Below are 20009 nucleotides of genomic sequence, written 5' to 3' on the forward strand. Positions count from 1 at the left end.
TATTAAGGAAAATGATTTTAGCATTTTTTGTTATTAATGTATTATTTGTTTGGAGAAAAGCTATTAAATTAACAAAGTTTCTATTTTTGGTGTTTGGGATTTTATCTATGTTTTTTCTTCATCTTCTGATGACCATGTGACTTTTCCCCCTCTTATTGTATTAGGAGTTAATGTGGTGAATTATAGTGACTGATTTTTTTAAGTGTCAAATAATTCTTACAATCTTGAAATAAATACAACTTGGTTAATATGTTATGCTTTTTAAATATAGCTGAATTTAATTTGCTGACATTTTGTTGAAGATTTTTTTTTTTTGGTAGACCTTGTTTTTAGAGCAATTTTAGATCACAGCAAAATCTTGTGGAAAGTTCAGAGCTTCTATATAACTTATGTTTTCATACATGCACAGCCTCCCCTACTATGAACATCTCACATTACGGCTATATCTCCTTTAAAATTGATGAACCTGTATTGATACTTCATTATCATCCAGAATCCATAATTTAAATATATTTTCATTCTTGGTATTGAACATTCTATGAAGTTTAAGAAAAGTATTGTGACATGTATCCATCATTATAGCATGGTTTTACCTGCCCTAAAAATCTTCTATGCTCCACCTGTTATCCCCCTCTTCCTTTCTATTTTTGGAGATTTCTTTAAAATCTAGATTTTTAGTCAAGATTGATCTCTTATTTTCCTTTCTTATACTCTTACTGGTTTTGGTTTCAGGTTTTTGCTCGTCTCATAAAGTGGGCATGGAAGTCTTTTTCCCCACTATTATCTGGAAGATTTTATGTACAATTAATTTTATTTAAATGTTTTGAAGTATTTAAAAATCAAACAAAACTCTCTGGGCCAGAAGTGACATTATGGGAAGGTTTTTAAGTTATGAATTCAATTTCCTGTGATGCAGACTGCTTCTTAAATCTGTGGCTTGATATCTTTCACTTATTTTCAGAATTTTCCATCTCTTCAAATACTTCTACTTTATTTTCCCTTCTTAAACTTTGATACTTTAATGACACATATGTTAGAACTTTTTACCATATCACCTATATTTCATAGGCTCTGTTTGATGATTTTTCTGCTTTTTTTTCACAGTTGCAGTTAGATGATTTTATTGTAACCTCTAGTTGTATCTAAACTTTCATTGAGTTTATAATTCCTAAACATTTTTCAGTTTAAATATTTTCATTTGATTCTTTATTATAATTTCCAGTTCTCTGCTAATATTCTACGTATATTTCCTGAACATATTCATCCGAGTTATATTTAAGTCTATAGCAAAAATAACTGATTTTATGTGTGTCTTTCTAATGTCTCTTTTTTCTTTTGAGAGTTTAATCATATGGTCTTGTCTTCCATTATATCACTGTTATAAGAAAATAGCTATTTTGGCCGGGTGCGGTGGCTCGTGCCTGTAATCCCAGCACTTTGGGAGGCTGAGGCGGGTGGATCACGAGGTCAGGAGTTCGAGACCAGACTGGCCAACATAGTGAAACCCCATCTCTACTAAAAATACAAAAAATTAGCCAGACATGGTGGCGGTTGCCTGTAATCCCAGCTACTCGGGAGTCTGAGGCAGGAGAATGGCTTGAATCTGGGAGGCAAGGTTATAGTAAGCCGAGATCGTGCTCTTGCACTGCAGCCCGGGCGACAGAGCAAGACTCCATCTCAGGAAAAAAACAAACAAACAAACAAACAAACAAAAAACAGAAAGAAAAAAGAAAATAGCTATATTGAGATACCAGACGTTTTAATATCCCCACAGAGTGATTCTTATTCTGACAGGCAATTGTCTTAAGGGAAGATCACTTCTAGTCAATTAGGAAGGGAGCTGACTTGAAGCTAGACTCCAATATTTGAGAGGGTTGGTTTCTTTCCAGTTTACCTCCATTATTAGCTATACCTCTTCAGGTGTGCAAACTGAATACCTGGGTGTTTTATGTCACCTTTTTTCCATTGTGAATTTTTATCTTCGATTTTCCTTTCCCAAGAAATTATTATGACTGGATTTACCATTTAGTTTCAACGCCTGTCAGTCAGCCACATAGTTTTTGTTCAGTTTCTCAGCTCTTCAATTACTGTTTCCAATTAGCAAGTGTCCCAAGAAGGAAAACAGTAAGACAATCAGTTTTACGTCTCTCTACATTTTTCTTTTTGGCCTTTTGATGCCTTACGTGCTATTGCCTTTGAGTTCTCTGATGTATTCAAAAGGTATTTAATTTTTATATTTTTTCCAGCTTGTTTGGTTGTACTTGAGAAAAAGAGAGAGATAGAGGGTTGTACTTGAAAAAGGGAGAGAGAGACAGATGAGAAAGAGATGAGAAATTGTTGGGCAAAATGCTAGTCAGCCATTCACAGAAGAGTCAAATACATGTGTAATATTAACACTAGCGTCTTTACATTTTAAAAGTGAATTCTAACGGGGAGCAAATAGAAGAAAATTGAATGTAGGGAAAAGGAAGATAACCACAGGTATATTGATGGCAAAAAATAATGATAATCTGTCATGTGAACCAGAAGTCGACGAGGCATCACTGAAATAATCTGTTTTTATTTAACATCTGTTGGCACAAGTGAAGAGTAATTTTTGCTTGTTTGGTAGTTTATGCACCTTGAAGGAAATATTCACTTTTATTTTTTATTTTTTTGCCCTCACTTTATTCCCTGAAAATTCTTCATCAGATTTGTCTTTAGCTTTTTATTCATCTCTATTTTGGACCAAAATTAATTTGACAACATTATCATTTTTCCATTTCCCTTTTGCTTAATTTTCAGCTTCATTTTAGTCTTGTGTTCAATTTTATATAAAATTAGGGAAAGGTGCATAGGTCTCATGCCCATTCATTTTCTCTCCTCTCCTTTTTTTCTATTCTGAATATTATTATTTTGTTTAGTTTATAGTATTATAGATTTTAAAGTAGATAAATCTTTCCATGTGTTACCATCATCAGAAATTATCTACACATTTAATAGTCAATAATAATCTATGACAGCATTCTCCAATAAACTAATCTCTACAATATGATAGGCACATGTGATTATTAAACTCTTGAATTGGGTTAGTATTACTGAGAAATTTATATTGTAAGTTTTTTTTAAATTTTAGCTAATTTAAATTTTAAATGGCCACATGTGGCTAGTAGCTACTATATTGTACAGTCAGATCTAGAACATATATAATTAACTTAGGTAAATTTACCATCCAGAGGGCCCAAATTACTCTACAAAAATGTCTAATTTTAACTTTTGTAAAATGTATATTTACACAAAATATATTTTTGAATTTTCCACTGTAGGCATTTATTCCTTTGTATTATTAATAAAATAATGTCAAGGTCATTAATGAGGAATTTAGCTGTTGAAAAGGTTACTATTTTTTTTTTTTTTTTACAAACCACTATACTTCTTGAAACAATAAGAAGATACCTGATGCCTAAGATAACTACAAAATATAGATTTATACTAAGATTTGTTGTTTCAATTATTATCATGGTTACAAAAAGGGCAAATCACTTAGTGTAGTTTTGTTTACTAAAAGGAATTGAGAGTTAAATTATATTTGATTAAATATTTATGATATATTGTTTCATTAATTATATCTTATTCCTAAATTTTATTTAGATTTGTATTCTGTTTATGTTCATTAGTATTATACAATTAGCAGTCTGTAATTGATAAAATAACAATAACTTTTTGATAGTTTGAGGAATTTTAATACAAAAATAAATGGATAGTTTCTAGCTTATTTAGGGAAAGAAGTCATCCGTAAAGACTTTGACATTTTTCTAAACCACTAATGATCTCACAATTTTTCCTTTGCATTCAATAAATAGTAAAGTGATTTTAATGGAAATGGAAGGGATTTTTCTGACTTTCAGAGACAAAATCACTTTTATCATCCATTGTGGAATATTGTACCTTTCAATTTATTAGTGCCAGCATGACGATTGCTATAATAATGATATTAAAAAGAACAGTAAACAAGTTTAGGAACAAAAGCAATAGGAATATACTGCAAAAACATAGTAATAAATACTAAGTTTTAAAATACATAATAGTGAAATTTGCCATCAGATAAGAGCTCAATGCTAATGCATGGTTTATTATTATAATCACTTACTTAGATTAATTGTAGTTTATGTGGTAGAGACTGGGGGATAGTCAAAAAAATTACAACTTGCAAAAATGCTGGTAATATCAAGATATCAGGTGTCCCTTGGTTTGCTAAAAATCTGTATTTTAATTTTTTAGTTGACAATGTTGTACATCACGTTTTTAATAGTGAATGTTTTTGAAGTTCTCGATCTCTAGTTTCATATATAAGCCAAAGACATGGGCATTTGAACCATCTAGATTTCTTTAAACTAATTTATGGCTTAACAGGCATTGGAAATGTGATATTAAGACCTGTAAAATTATTCATTTTGGTTACTCTTTGCCTACACTGCTGGGATCAGCCAAACCTATCATTTTAAAAATTTTAATGTGTTATCTAAATGTATGATGTCTTTCATCATAGGAGTTTTCTAAAATATCAGAAAAGTGTTTGAATAACATATAATTAAAAACATGGCCCTACTTTTCAGTCCAGGATTACCAACATTATGGCCTTTATGTTTTTTATTTTGTCTTGTTTTTACATAGCATTTAAATTTATAGGTATATCAACCTCATTTTAAACATTAAAACTTTACACTAATCTTTGTTATACTTTAACCTACTTTTAATAATTTAATGCTTAAATATTTTTTTCATTCTGCTGTAACAATTCCCTCAGATGAGGTCATTTTTGATCATCAAATTTTAATCTCAAATTATAAATATATACATTTGATTACTTAAATTTTATCTCAAATTGAAAATGGATATGTAATTTGTCAAAAAAAATTGTGTGGTTTTTTTTTCCTAGTCTCTGTCTCTTATTCATTCTCTTCCTTGCTCTCCCATTTTCTTCCTTACTTTTTGTGCCCCTTCCTTGTTTTCAAAGCTTTAAAGATTCCCCTAGCAGCATTGCATACTGTTAGAGGGTACTCACAAAAGTTATTCAAATAATTTCTTAACGATGACTAGTAATAGGTTATTCTCTTATCTGAAATTTAAAATGATGCTTCTGTGTCTATATCAGGACATGCAAATTTTACCTTTGGCATTTATTGTGCTAAAGAACTGCTCCTAGATAATTTTGAATATGCAGTTGAGAAATATACCAGTGGGCAGCTACTCAAATGTTATTTTTGACAGTGGATTGTACCATTATGTGAAGTCCTATAACGATGCCTAATTATGAAACCAATCATACTCTAAATTTTGGAAATCTGTTCAGATAACAGTTTACTTATAAAACATTAAGTAATAGATTGTCTTAGCTGCATTCCGTGACACTTGCATACCCGCACATGTACATGCATAAAGATCCATGTCAGAATAAATTATTAGCATAATGATTTGAGCAGGAATTGAGTATGTAGTATTAAATTAAAATTTTTCTTCATCCAGGCCAGTGTAAGAATTCTGTTGTTTCTTCAGAAAGTCATGATCTACCTCTACACTGTCCCATATGGTAGCCTCTGGCCTCATGTGGTTATTGAACTCTTGAAATACCCTCACGTGGCTATTGAGCTCTTGAAATGTGGGAAGTCCAATTTGAGATTTGGTATTTAAAAAAGACTGGAAGATGTCTCACCAGTAATTTTTATATTCATTGCATGTTGAAATAATAACATTTTGGATATATGTATTTTAATAAAATATATTATTAGAGCTAATTTGACCTTATTCTTTTTTTTCTCTGAATGTGGCTACTAGAAAATTTTAAACTAGATATATTTTTTGGATTTGTAGCTCACATTATATTTCCATTGGACCATGCCAATTGTATTAGCCCATTTTGCATTGTTGTAAAGGAATACCTGAGGCTGGATAATTTATATAGAAAAGAGATTTATTTCGGCTCATGGGTCTGCAGACTGTACAGGAAGCACGATGCCACATCTGCTTCTTGTGTGCCCTCAGAAAGCCTACAATCATGGTGGAAGGCTCAAGGAGAGCAGGCATCTCACATAGCGAGAGAGGAAGCAAGAGGGAGGAGAGGAGGTGCCTGGCTCTTTAAACCAGCTATCATGCGAATAAGTAGAGTAAGTGAGAACTCACTTATTACCATGGGGAGGACATGAAGCCTTTCCACTAGGCCCCACCTTCAACACTGGGGGGTCACATTTCAACATGAGATTTGGAGGGAACAGATATCCTAACTATATCACCAATTTAGTTCATCCTCATGGCTCCAACTACATTATTACAGAAAATAAAATGTAATAAGATAATTTTATTCTCTGAATATCTTTATATTAGCAGATTTTTTAAAAATTTTCTCAGAAAACGAATGTGGATTAGTAACAGCACATTGGATGTTTTATCACAATTTAACTAAAACTTTTTGACACCCTTATAGATTTGAAGGTATCATCTTCTATAGATGAAAATTACCATGAATAATTCTAGGTGATTGCACTTCACATATAGACATCATTTATCAGTGATTCATTTATACTCAGAAATTAATTATTGTGTATTTTCAATCACTGTTTAAAACCTCTATTTTCTGTAGAATAATTAAACTGTTACTTTTTTCTCACTACTGCGGTCAAATGCACCTTCAGGGCCAAGATTATCTATAAAAGTTGGGGAAGATGTTAAAATAAAATTGGTAACGTGAGAACTTGAGAATTTTCTGTTTTGTGGCCCATCTTCTGCTGAAGTTCATGCTATCTCTTTGTAATACCTTCTCCCCACTCTTCAGACCTCCTTTAGCCTCTTTAATCAACAAGTCACAGACTTTCTTTTTACTCTCCACTGCTATGATACTTGAGTGATTTTTAATACTATCTTGAAGAGAATCCTTCTATGAAAATACTCCTCTTTCCCTCTGTGTCTTTCACTGTTAGACCTTGTCAGCTACCATAAACACTATCATCCTTCAGAACAGACACGTTTTCAAGATCTGTAAGTTTGAAATTGCCTTCTGTCTACAATGACACCCTATTTTTCTCACCTTGCCTTCATTTTCATCAAACTTTTTCTTATGTGACTTCTAGTCATTTACCTCACTATTTTTCCTTGCATTTTTCTTTTATTCTGGTTATTACTGCCTTGCCTTCCTATAATTCCCACCTAGTCTAGAGTTTACAGACAGCTTTTCCAGCATCGATTTCCCATCCCTTGTATCACACCCCAATATGTGCTACCCCCGCTTAGCCTCCCAGGTCACTGATTGAGTCCATAAAAAACAACTGGCTGTTCTCAAGTCTTTTCACATTTATGTTGTGCACTGAAAATATCCTAGATTAGTAATTCCAGAATTTTGCTCTCCTCAGGGCACTGTTCTTTTTTTCTCAATTTCCACACTCTAAGAAACCAACATGACTCTTCTTTCACTTAGAAGAATAAGTCAAACTGGTGTTAATTTTGCTAACTCCCCACCTCTGTACTTTATCATTCTAAGCATCTAGAAATATTTAAATACCTAAAAATTTCATGTACTTTGATTGGTCTTGGGGTTATAAAGATACATGTTCCTAAGGAGCTCATAGTGCAGTGTGGGAAATAGACAAAAACAAAAGAAGTCTAGAATGAGATACATGTTCATAGCAAAGACAGAAACAGAATGTTATTGGAACATAGGAGTGGAAGTATTTGAATCTCCATGAATCTTTATGAAATGATATGAAAAATTAAGGGAATAGTAAAATATACTACATTGTTCAGGATCAGTAGACAGGTTTTTGTTTGTCAACTGTTTGTGTTTTACTTTGATGATAAATGAATTAACTCTTTGAACACACACACACACACTTTATATATATATATATAAACAGGTCCTGAGGGCATTTGAAAATGAAAAAAAAAAAACCCATAAACACCCATGCTCTCAATGAACCACTAATGGGGTCAACACAATTGTATTTTCCTATTTCGTTTTTTCCATTCTGCGATACGGTGCTTTCTGCCAAAGATGGTTATTCTCCTTCATCTTTTAGTACTCTTGTATTCCTTTTGATTGAAGAACCTTTTTGACTTCCAAGGCCACAGTGGCATTTACTTCTTTACCAGCTATTTCTCCTACATATGTCCCTGGAATAGGAAAAATATATACTCGAAATTAGAGTAATCTTTATCATAGGATCTCACAAGAAGGAACAAATTCATATTTATAAGAATATTTGCTGCCTTAGCCAATACTTATGTATGTATTTTTTGTGTATATCCTTACTTAGAATATAGCAATCAAATTTGGAGCTAAAATTAGCAGAGACAATGTCAAGGTGAAATATATTTTATCTTTGATCATTAGATGAACGTGGCAGATCGATTACAGAGATCAACTCAATTGCTCTTTTAAAAACTGAAAAGCACTAGCTGTGAATTCTACTTTGGAAGTACCTCACTCCGATTCTGTGATGTATGTTTGGTTACATTTGGGCCCAAACAAGAAATGACTCTCATCATTATACAGTGTGATGTATTGGTTATATTGCTGTATTCCTCTGACATAATGAGTGTGGTTAACCAATGTTTTTAAAATGTAAATACAATTATTTAGATTTATTTTCCAGGAATAATTTGAATTCACTGTCTCATATTCAGGTTCAAAACATTATTTGTGGCCGGAGAACGATGTGATGTAGAGACCCTGGAATGGTCCAAAAATGTCTTCAGAGTACCTGTCTTAGACCATTGGTGGCAAACTGGTGAGCATTTTCCTAGCATGTACATAAATAGTAAAGAAATGTTCCAAAAAGCTGTAAGGATTGGAGGAAACTTTTGAGCTACGACCAGCAGATCAGACACAAACTCAGGATTCGAGTGGTTCAGGTTTCAGTAAAAATAAGCAATTTTTTTTATTGTTGTGTTATTAATAATGTCTTCGTAAGTGACATTGATGCCACCATTCTCTTGGTCCCTAGGTATAAAGCACTAAAGACCTCTTTATCTTCTCTTCTTTGTTTCTTATATCTGGTAAGTTACTAAGTCTCAGATTTTCCTTTGAAGTGTCTGCTGGGTTCATTCCACCTTCAGTATTCCCCTTGCCTTTGAGCTCTGGCAGCTGCATTATCCTCTGTCCTGATTTAAAGTTTCCTAATCACTCATCTCTATTCTCTCTGCTTTTTGATACACCCTGCACGCTGCTCCCAGAGTCCTTTTATGAAGCCCTGTTCCTCTCATAGGACTCTCTGGCCACCTTCTTCTGTTCTATAATATCTAATATATTCTGCCTAGCATTAAAGGCAGAGAAATTTATTTTTCTTCAAAACAATTGTCATTACATATGTAATTTGTTCATTTAATTTATTTTGTTTATTCCCTATAGTCCTCCCTCTAAGTGTTCCCTGGGAAACAAATTTTCATATTAAATGGATCAACTATAAACTTTGGAATAAGCAGACAACCACCACCACAATAACTCTTTCTGCTTCTTCTTTTGAGGGATGGCTATATATATGAGAATGGGTACATTGTCTAGAAGCCATTTACCTCCTCACAAAGTACAGAGATTTAAAAAAATTTGACTCACTGAAAGCAGCTATGAGCCATGGGAGCCCTACAACCTTCATATGTACATATTTTATTTTAGTCCCACTTAGTTCAATGAATTAGATCAACCTTTTTATATACATATTTTCAGTATTCTCACCTTCTCTGCATCTGGGGCAGAATATCAAATTTGGGTTAAAAATTAGTGAGATTACTTTGCAAAAAATTAGCTCTGATTGTAAAAATGATTTTCATGTAAAAGATTAACTGAATGACTAAGCCTCAAATGCAGTGTTTGATACTTCAGAAATTTCTGATTCTGACAAATTATACTTTTTATATTATGTCCTTGAATATTGTTCTTTAAAAATGTGTTTTCTGACTGGGCACGGTGGCTCACGCCTATAATTCCTGCACTTTGGGAGGCAAAAACAGGCAGATCACTTGAGATCACTTGAGGTCAGGAGTTAGAGACCAGCCTGGCTAACATGGTGAAACCCCATCTCTACTTAAAATACAAAAAATTAGCCAGGCGTGATGGAGCGTGCCTGTAATCTCAGCTACTCGGGAGGCTGAGAATTGCTTGAACCCAGGAGGAGGAGGTTGCGGTGAGCCAAGATCCTATCATTGCACTCCAGCCTGGGCAACAGAGCAAGACTGTCAAAAAAAAAAAAAAAAAAAAAGAAAGAAAGAAAAAGAAAGAAAGAAAGAAAGAAAAAAATGTTTTCTACATCCTTTGTAATATGAAATATAAAATGAATAATCAGAGCAGAGGACACTTTCCTTACATAAGATAAAAATCAGAAAGAAGCTTTCTATTCCTTCCAGTTTTATTTACTAAGGGGAAAATTATTTAAACTCAGATTTGTAACTCTTTAGAAAATACAAAGTATAAGAAGGAATTTTGAGAACAATCAATGCTATGTGTAGAAATACATAAAAACAAGTGAAGAATTATTGCATCTGCAAGAAGAATGTTTACAGTATTTATGTATCCCCAATTAGCCAGGAAAGCTTTAACAGTTATTTTCTTGGTCATGAACTAGAAAATGTTTTGTCACCTTTAAGATAATTTCTCTTATCTGTTCAAAATGGGGGACTACTTTCCACACAAACGTGACCCGACACAAACGCTTGCAGAAAAGTTCTGTTTTTCCCTCTTCAAGGTGACTGTGCCAAAACTCACTGAAGAAAACTAGCACATTCACAAATAAAATTATAAAATTCTTTTACTTTTTCTTATAGACACCTTTGTACATAATAGCCTGTGTGGGTTTATGTAGTTAGTTTATTCAGGCTTACAAAAAAGGTCACTGAAGCCTGTGACAGAAGCATATGAGGTCCCTGGTGGATACTCAGTTCCATGAGAATTTGCAATTTTTCTTTAATGTATTGTTCCAAGGGAATTAATAGCTACATTGTGTCAGTGTGCTGTCACTGTAATCAGGTTGGAGTGACTGTTAATTGCCATGGAAAACATGTGGATTTTACTAATAAAATGAATGATTCTTTCCATTTCCATTGTCCTCATCCTGTTTGCTTTTACAGCCTTTGTTTGGTATTCTGTCCTATTAAACTACACAAATATATTTGAATGGGTAGATAGGTAGCTAGTAGCTAGATCACTAGATTATTTTGTGCTTTGTAAAATAATTTCATTATAGGTGATGCAGAGGTTGGCTAACAGGAAACTAGTTAGGATCTCTATACATTTGCATAGAAAAAAATCAATTTATCATTTTCAAAGTTGTATGTTGTGGTAAGTAGTTATAAAATGATACTGAAGGGCTGGGTGCGGTGGTTCAAGCCTGTAATCCCAGCCGTTTGGGAAGGCAAGGTGGGCGGATCACGAGGTCAGGAGTTCGAGACCAGCCTGACCAACATGGTGAAACCTGCCTCTACTAAAAATACAAACAAATTAGCCAGGTGTGGTAGTGGGTGCATGTAATCCCAACTACTCGGGAGGCTGAGGCAGGAGAATGGCATGAACCTGGGAAGTGGAGCTTGCAGTGAGCTGAGATCGCATCACTGCACTCCAGCCTGGGTGATAGAGCGAGACTCTGTCTCAAAATAAATAAATAAATAAATAAAAATAAAAATAAAATAAAATTTCAACCATTCTTTCCTAAGGTGCTATCAAATTGATGTTTGATTCTGGGTGAAAGGGCAAGTATGTTATGAGTTATTATGAAATCTTACAAAAAGATAAACATCTGGTATTCCAAGTGCATTAATGAGTTTCCTGGTTTTGTATATCAAATAGATGGTGGTACATTTCCCCAAGAAGTATGCTAGGAAACACATGTTAATGTTTAAGAGAAGGTTAGCTTTAACCAAATAATACTTTGCTTTATTTCAAATTTCAGGTTTTCTACAGGGTCCCTTTTTCTTGTTATTGACTTAGAAGTTGATATTTTTTACATACTTGCACACTTTTATGAGCCTTTCATATAAATTCATATGTATATGAATAATTCATGAATTTGCTCTCTGATTACACTGATACATGTGTACAAATGAGCTGCTTAGAAACTGTGATGTGTAATTTGAAATTAGTAACGGATATGTTAAGTAACTAAAACGTATGAATAAAAATTAAGTAGTTCCTGTGACTTGAGTTGTAAGAAGGGACTCCGCAGTCAGTTCATTTATATGTCCATGTTTTGTTAATCAGGGTTCTCCAGAGAGACAGAATTTGTAGATATAGATACAGATATATGAGAGGATACTTTTTAGAGAGGTTGGCTGACATGATTACGGAGACTGAGAAGTCCTGTAATAGGCCATCTGCAAGCTGGAGACCCTGGAATTCTGGTAGCATGGCTCAGTCCAAGTCCAGAGGCCCCAGAATGAGGGAAGCCAACGAATGATGTCACTCGTAGTTAAGACCAGAGGCTTGAGAACTCAGGGGGCCACTTATATAAGTTCTGGACTCCAAAGATGGGGGAGCCTGGAGTTGTTGTCCAGGGATAGAAGAAGAAGAGTGTATTCCAACTTCAGCAGTTGGATGCACACATTCACCTTTCCTCTGTTCTTGTTCTTTCTGGTTCTGCCTGCTTGGATGGTGCCCACTCACACTGAGGAAAGATCTTCTCATCTTGTCCACTCAGACTCACATATTAGTCTCTTCTGGAAACATCTTCACAGACACAGCCAAACATAATGCTTTACCAGATTGCTAGGTATTTCTTAATTCAGTCAAGTTGACACCTAAAATTAACCATCACACATTGTTATTGTTACTCTAGTGCAACTTGTATTAGTACCAACTGATTTTAGTGACTAACATCCTGTTTATTTCATTAAAAAGACATTCTTTTATATCTGATTCAAATAATATCTAATAATCTAAATTGAGAACTAATCTGTAGAAAATACAAGAACAGATTAGCACCCTCCACCCCTCATAGGAACATTTTAATAAAGAATTGTTGTTGTTCAGCACCACTGAAGCATGAATCTCTTGCTTTGGAGTATAATAATGTAAATATTTAATGCTGTCATGAAGGAAATTGGTCTTGTCAAGTTTAGAGAGGAGAGTTGTCTCTATTTGTTTCTAAATCTGTATAAAAGCCAAATTGTCATTCACCCAGATGTATTATCTTCACAGTGACTCATCCATAAAGAGATTAAAAAATCTGGATTATTGACTGAATTTTTCATTTTCTGTTTTACCCAGAGATAGGGAAACAGAGGTTTTACAATCATAATTTAAAAAGGGAAAACAAAAAGATAATGGTTTCATTAAAATATGGTAATCCATGTGCCAAAAAAAAAAAAGAAATGAACAGCCAGAACTTCCTTATCCTCAGCTGTACGATCCCCAAATAAAACACTATATTGTTATAGAGGTCAGACAGGAAGCACAATTTTAGAAGAAAAGAACTGTCAGTGCAGTGCATGGTGGCCTTCGTGGGATTTTTTTTTCTTCTGATTTAAGATCACTGTAAAGGAATTATTGTTTTTATGAGTAAATAAGCTAGTACAAAAAAAATTTGTTAAAGTTCAGAGACTTACTATTAAATCCTAAACACAGTAGATCTATTTTTTCTATTCTTCCTTCCTCCTCTTCTTCCTTCCTCCTCTTCTTCCTTCCTTCCCTCCCTTCCTCCCTCCCCCCTCATTCTCTTCCTCCCTTCTTTCCTCCTTACCTCTCTTCTACCCTTCTTCCCTCCCTCCCTTCTTTTATTTCTTATTTCCTTCATTCATTCCTATTTGCTATAAGATATGGTATTGGTTTAGAAATGATTGTAACAAAACATCCTGGAGTCCCAATGTTTAATGTTATTTAATCCCAGATAAAAACGCTTTGTTCTTTCTCTTGCTATCACTCAGTTAATTCATGACAGCTACAAAGATAGAATACTCAACTTCCACAATGGCTTTTATAAGGGACAACTTAGTGAAGGGTTTAGTTCAACAAAATTCAGATTATTTTTACCTGTTGACAGGACACTACCTGTGTACTTACCATCAGAAGATCTAGAGCTTATATTGAAAGTGTTTCAAGTGTCCTTATGTCCAGGTACTGATGACATAGTTGAAATGAAGTAATGACCACCAACTTGAGCAGCACTAGGTGATTTTGTTGTTTGTTTGTTTCATCACTTTAATGGAGGAATAAAATTCTTAGATAATTCACAGAATTTGTTAAACTCTAAGGAGGAATTTCAATGAGAAAACAGTAGTCATCTAATGAACTGAGACACTGGTGATGATTGAAATGTTTGATCTTACTTTATCTGCCTTGAGCCATCTTTGTGGAGTTCTTCTATCTTGGTGTAATCTGAGTATTTCACTCCATAATTGATTGAACTGCTTCAGTTTTAATTGTAACTGCAGTTCTGAAGTAACTATAGTCTATATACAGCCTAACTCTTCCTCCTTTGGGGAATAATCTGATAATTCTGGATTTTGTTAAAGTGGACCCAAAGGCTCCTGCAAACTTCAGTCATGCCAGCTCCTAAATCTAAACTATTGATTCTAAGGGTACACATACCCTTATACTATGTTATTAAAATGTGTCAGGGCTGCTTGTTATGATTTCTTATTTTTGCATAGCTTGGCAAGTTAGAATTCCTGACAGTAGACAACTGAGGCAAGACTTTTAACTACAAAAGTTGACGAGGTTGATCGAATTTAATCCTTATTCTTAGGGATATCTGGAGAAGATTCACTAGCCCAGAAATTGTTTAAGACAGCAATACATTCTATTTACAAAAATCAAAACCACAAAATAGAATAATTACTAAGAGTTTGATAACAGAGATCTCTGTGGGAAATGTTACAGGCACAACTACAGCCCTGTCTCATTCCTCCTAAGTAAACACATTGTAAAACACTTAACTAGGATTTGAGGATTTGCTAGGTAAGGTATTAAAGTCTAAGTCACTTTTTTTTCCTTGATCATCCTCTTCCATTGTTCCTCCTGAATTCTCAGACATTTTTCTTTCATGTGTCCATGTTGATACACTGAATTGCAGATGGATTTAATCTGTCAGCCTGCAGTTCTCTATATTTAGGCTATAATAGGGAATTTTATATCCCTGGAATCAGCATTGAGAACATTATGCCTCTTGTTATTTTTACACTTTTTAAAACGTTTCACAACTGTGTGTTAGTGTGTGACTTTCTTCAAATTTACTTAGCTTGTGTCCTGTCCAAAATCTTGTATATTTACTGCAAAATACATTCCTAGGCATACCTAGGCATAAGAGGCCCATACAGCTGATGTGACAATGAAGAAAGTACATTCTTGGTGACTTGAGGACTCCATCTTGATTTAAAAACCTGTTTTATGTGGTTTGGGTACCAACAGCCGTTAGCAAATATTCCTCTGTCTGCAGATCAGGGAGCAAAATATTTCCATGTGCTATCAAATGCTGCCTTCTGGATTTTGCTTTTTAACTACTTGTTATTCTCTGCTTCTGTATTTTACTCAGTAATTTCTGAGTCTATCAAAATTGCACTGTGGTGGGAGGGTTTCTTTAAAGTACATGTCTGTGTTTCAAAGATAATGGATTGAGCTAGTGTGAAATGCAAACTGTAGAACTCAAAGAGTTGGGTTGTACTGAACCGGCAAAACATGACCCCATGAACCGGGTTACCCAGGAGATACCCTAGGCTACTTTCAAATAGTAAAATGCAAATAATCTTTCAGTAATATGAATGACTTAACTACTGTCTGATACATCTTTGTTTTTCACAATTTAATGGTCAGAAATACATTTATTTTTTTTTCTTTCATTCATAGAAAAGATATTTTTTGGTAAATTTAGCATGAGAAGTTGTGATGGGGGAAAAAGCAGTTATATAGACACAGTGTCATCTCAGCAACGTGTAACTAGAGATGGCGTGACAGCATCCATCTGGTGAGAGAGAAAAGAAGCCCTATGTCATTATTGTTGCCTGGCAACAGCATTTTTTCTCATTTAGAGTAGTCTTCATTAGTTTAAAGTAGGTGATTTTTACTGATAATTTGAAAAGCCGGAGCTTAGAAGTAAGCTACATGAATTTGGTTTGTGGAAAGAATAACCTTTTGTCAAATGTAAGGCATGCTTAATAAGGCTTTCTCTTTCTGAAAGTGAATAACTGTTTACAAACTGCTAATCCACCTGAGAATGAATTCCCAAAGCAAACACCCTCATTGAATCAGACATTTCATCTTTACAGCATTATAATGTAAAAAGAACATCATTTAAAAAAAAATATATTACACAAATTAGTTCAGAGATGTAGAATTGTGTTTTAGAATCACTATTTGTGCTCATTATTATATCAGTGACAATGCTTTGGCAACGGACTAAACGCTGGGAAATCGATTAATAACATAAAGTTGTTTTGGCCTTTGAAATATCTGTTCTAATTCTCCTCCTACTCTGGGCAAGGATCACGTATAAACCATGTTAGAAAGTTGAAAATATGTCATGTTTTTATAGATCTTCACAAGAGCAAGAGTTATCTATACCTTCCCTTGACAAACTTTATTGTCTGGAAATTTGATTCCCCCTGATACATGTAAACCCCTGCACTGGGCCTACTGCCCCCACAAAACAATTCCCAATCCCTCTTTTGTTGTGAATTTTAATTTGGAAAACAGCAGGTGGCTATTATCCTTGGAGAAACAATGTGGGTAGCAAGAAGTGATGCAGAATCCAGTAGGACTGCCTTTACATCCCAGTTCAGCCACTTACTCTATAGCCAAGGGCAAATCCTTGATCTTAAGTTTCCTCAGGACTAATTGAAAGCTTTAAGTGAAGTGAAATAAGTACTAACAACCTAGAAGAATTCCTGGCATATAGTCAGCACTCAAAAAATATTATTTTTATTTTCCTTTCTATAAATAGCCCTTCATTAATGTAAAGGCCATCTTTAGAATCTTGGCCTGTAAATAATTCAGATTCAAAAAAACTTAGACTGTAAAAGCGGAACTTACGTTTGAGAAAATGTAACCGTAGAGATTTTACTTTCCTTGAGTCAACTAGCTAGTTGACATTAGAACCAGAACTCTCATTCTTCTGTGCTGTCCTGGGTCCTCTCCCCATAGCTTTTATCTCATGCCTTCATTAACTCAGTGTTTCTTATCTAGTTAAACACAGGGTTATTTATGGGCTTCTCCATTGAGTCCTCCACGGTTAGAGGCAATGTGCTATAAGGGAGTAGGATAAGACCAGTGTCTCATAGCTTGAATTAATGGTCTTCTTCCTATACAAAGAAGCAACCTATAGGTTGCTTTGAATTAAGTATTTTAAACTAAAATCCTACCATCTCCTGAACACAAAGATTACATTGATTTTCTTTCACTGGTGTACATCTCACTGTTTCTGCTTTCTTTCTGCTACCTATTCAAGTTATTTATAGTTCACTGTAAAGATTCAGAGGTGGGGAGAATGGTTTCTTTACAAATTGCCTCTATGCCCATCGTGATGCTATGATTAATATGATTCAGCAGTACTAGGTTGCTGCATTGATTTATTCGTAAGTCTTCCGCTCGCAGCATGGGCTACTGACTTCTAAATCCATATTGTTTTAATGTAGTTTCTGGAACCACTGTAAAGGCAGAATGGCAGATTGCCAGATGCAGCGGGAGCTCTCATTTATAGAGCTGGACTTGTGAACTTGCCACCACATCTTCCTCTTAACCCTCGTTCACATCTAGTTTTCTTTAACTTTTGAGTCATATCCCAGGGGGTTAACTTGGCCTTTTCCCTCTTGCTTTTGCCCCGTATCCAGACAATCACCAAGACCTTTTGATCTTGAGTATAATTAAAATTTGGTCTTATCTTCCACTGCCAGTCACCTGCACCAGACCATCCACATCTATCTGATTTATTGCTTTGGGTTGGGATCATCAGTTTAGTGCTCCAGTTAGCAACTGAAGAGATTTTTTTATAACGCAATTCTGAGCAAATCGCCTTTACGAAACCCCCATGTCTCCCATTGTTCCGGGAACAATATTCAAATTTCTTAACATGGGATTTTCATTCCTCTGTTTACTTCTTTCGCTTGGTCTCTCATCATCTCCCTAAGTACACTTGCCTCCCGCAAGCTTTGCTCTGCGGAATAACTCACAGTCCTTTGATGGTCTAACTTCTGAACCTTTATACATGCTGCAATTTCTATTTGGCATGTTATTTGTACCCTCAACACTCCCTTCTCCCCAGAAGAAATACCTTTTAGTGAATAGAATATATTCAATAAATACTTATTGAATGACTGTCCTTTGAATATCATACTTGGAATAAGAAAATGTTGTAAAGGAATCATAATAGTAACATATAGCTTTTATCTTCCTGGAGTCCTCTATTTTTTTCTCTCTGGTTCATTTTGGGATTACATTCTGTGATTTGCTACTTATTTTTTTTAGGCCCCTGATCTTTATCATGGGAGCCTAAAATCATGTTAGAAGTATGCATTAACTAGTCAGCAAACATTTCCCAAGCACAAAATGTCAGGGACTGGACTGTTGGTCCTGCTGATACAAATGACTCTCAGGCACACAGGCTGATTTCAGCTGCAGGCTAGGAGAATGCTTTTTGTTAACTACATGCACTTTTTTTTTGAGACTTGCACTAAATCTTTTTAAAAAGGTTATATAACATTTTTAATGGGAAATGTTCCAAGTATTTATTGCTATGTAAAAAAAAAAAAAAAAAAAAAAAAATTACTCCAGAACCTGGCAGCTTAAAACAACAACCATATCTCATGATTTTGTGGATCATAGGCAGAAATCAGCCAGGGATTCTGGTGCTCCAAGTCTCCAAGTATTGTTGACTAAAACAACTCAGACAGTATTCAGTGATGAATTTGTTACCTGAAAGAGCTCCTGATCCAGACCCCAAGAGGGGGTTCTTGGACCTCACACAAGATTGAATTCAGGGCAAGTCCATAGAGTAAAGTGAAAGCAAGTTTATTAGGAAAGTAAAGGAATAAAAGAGTGCTACTCCATAGGAAGAGCAGCCCAAATGGCTACTGGTTGGCTATTTTTATGGTTATTTTTAATTATATGCTAGACAAGGGGTGGATGTTTTATGAGTTTTCCAGAAAAGGGGTGAGCAGTTCCCAGAAGTGGGGGTCCCTCCCCTTTTTAGACCATATAGGGTAACTTCCTGACATTGCCATGGCATTTGTAAACTCATGGCACTGGTGAGAGTGTCTTTTAGCATGCTAATGCATTATAATTAGCATATAATGAGCAGTGAGGATGACCAGAGGTCAATTTCATGACCATCTTTGTTTTGGTGAGTTTTGGCCAGCTGCTTTACCTCATGCTGTTTTATCAGCAAGGTCTTTGTGACCTGTATCTTGTGCCAACTTCCTGTCTCATCCTGTGACTAAGAATGCCTAACCACTTTGGAAAGCAGCCCAGTAGGTCTCAGTATTATTTTACTCAGCCCCTATTCAAGATGGAGTTGCTCTGGTTTGAATGCCTCTGACATATTTTCCCCTTCCCTTTTATAAGAGAACCCTAATCCTAAGGGTTGTAGACAGATTAAAATCCATCTTCTGTAACTTCTTCAGGCTGAATGGGGTGATGATATTCCTGCCTATTAGGGTCTCTCGTATTCAGGTTAGAGAGGAGCTTCGTCAGAAAGCATCAGTGTGTTGAGGACCACTCATAACTCTTGGATTCCATCAAAAGGTGATATCTGAAAGATTAAAACGTGTTCAATTTAAGAGGACATTGAGTAAGCTTATCCTGTATTCCTCCACATAGAGTACAACAGCAATATATTCCACAATAGTATAGCAAAATAAGTAAAAACTATCCCAAGTAAACGAAATAAGAAGGCTTTCTATGAACTTGGCAACTGTTGGAACCAAACTGCTATGGGGATGCTAGCTGATTCCAATATATACCCAGAATTAGAATACTAATCTGGAATTTTACGTTACCCATCTCTGTTGTTTCTTCTGAGCTGCAGTCAGAGATCACTGACTGGTTCACAGGAATAATCAAGGTCAGTCTA

At 34.8% G+C, this 20009-nt stretch overlaps 1 protein-coding gene across 1 annotated transcript in view; it reads left to right on the forward strand.

The window, feature by feature from the left end:
• The window catches only part of ACSS3 (acyl-CoA synthetase short chain family member 3), a 178785-nt gene that overhangs the window by 112849 nt on the left and 45927 nt on the right, over positions 1-20009 (forward strand). Inside the window, exon 9 of the mRNA XM_004053625.4 lies at positions 8653-8756. Coding sequence (XP_004053673.1) covers positions 8653-8756 — 104 coding nt within the window. The remainder of the gene's footprint in view (positions 1-8652; positions 8757-20009) is intronic.

This window comes from Gorilla gorilla, chromosome 10, assembly GCF_029281585.2.
Source record: "Gorilla gorilla gorilla isolate KB3781 chromosome 10, NHGRI_mGorGor1-v2.1_pri, whole genome shotgun sequence".
Lineage (NCBI taxonomy): Eukaryota > Metazoa > Chordata > Mammalia > Primates > Hominidae > Gorilla > Gorilla gorilla.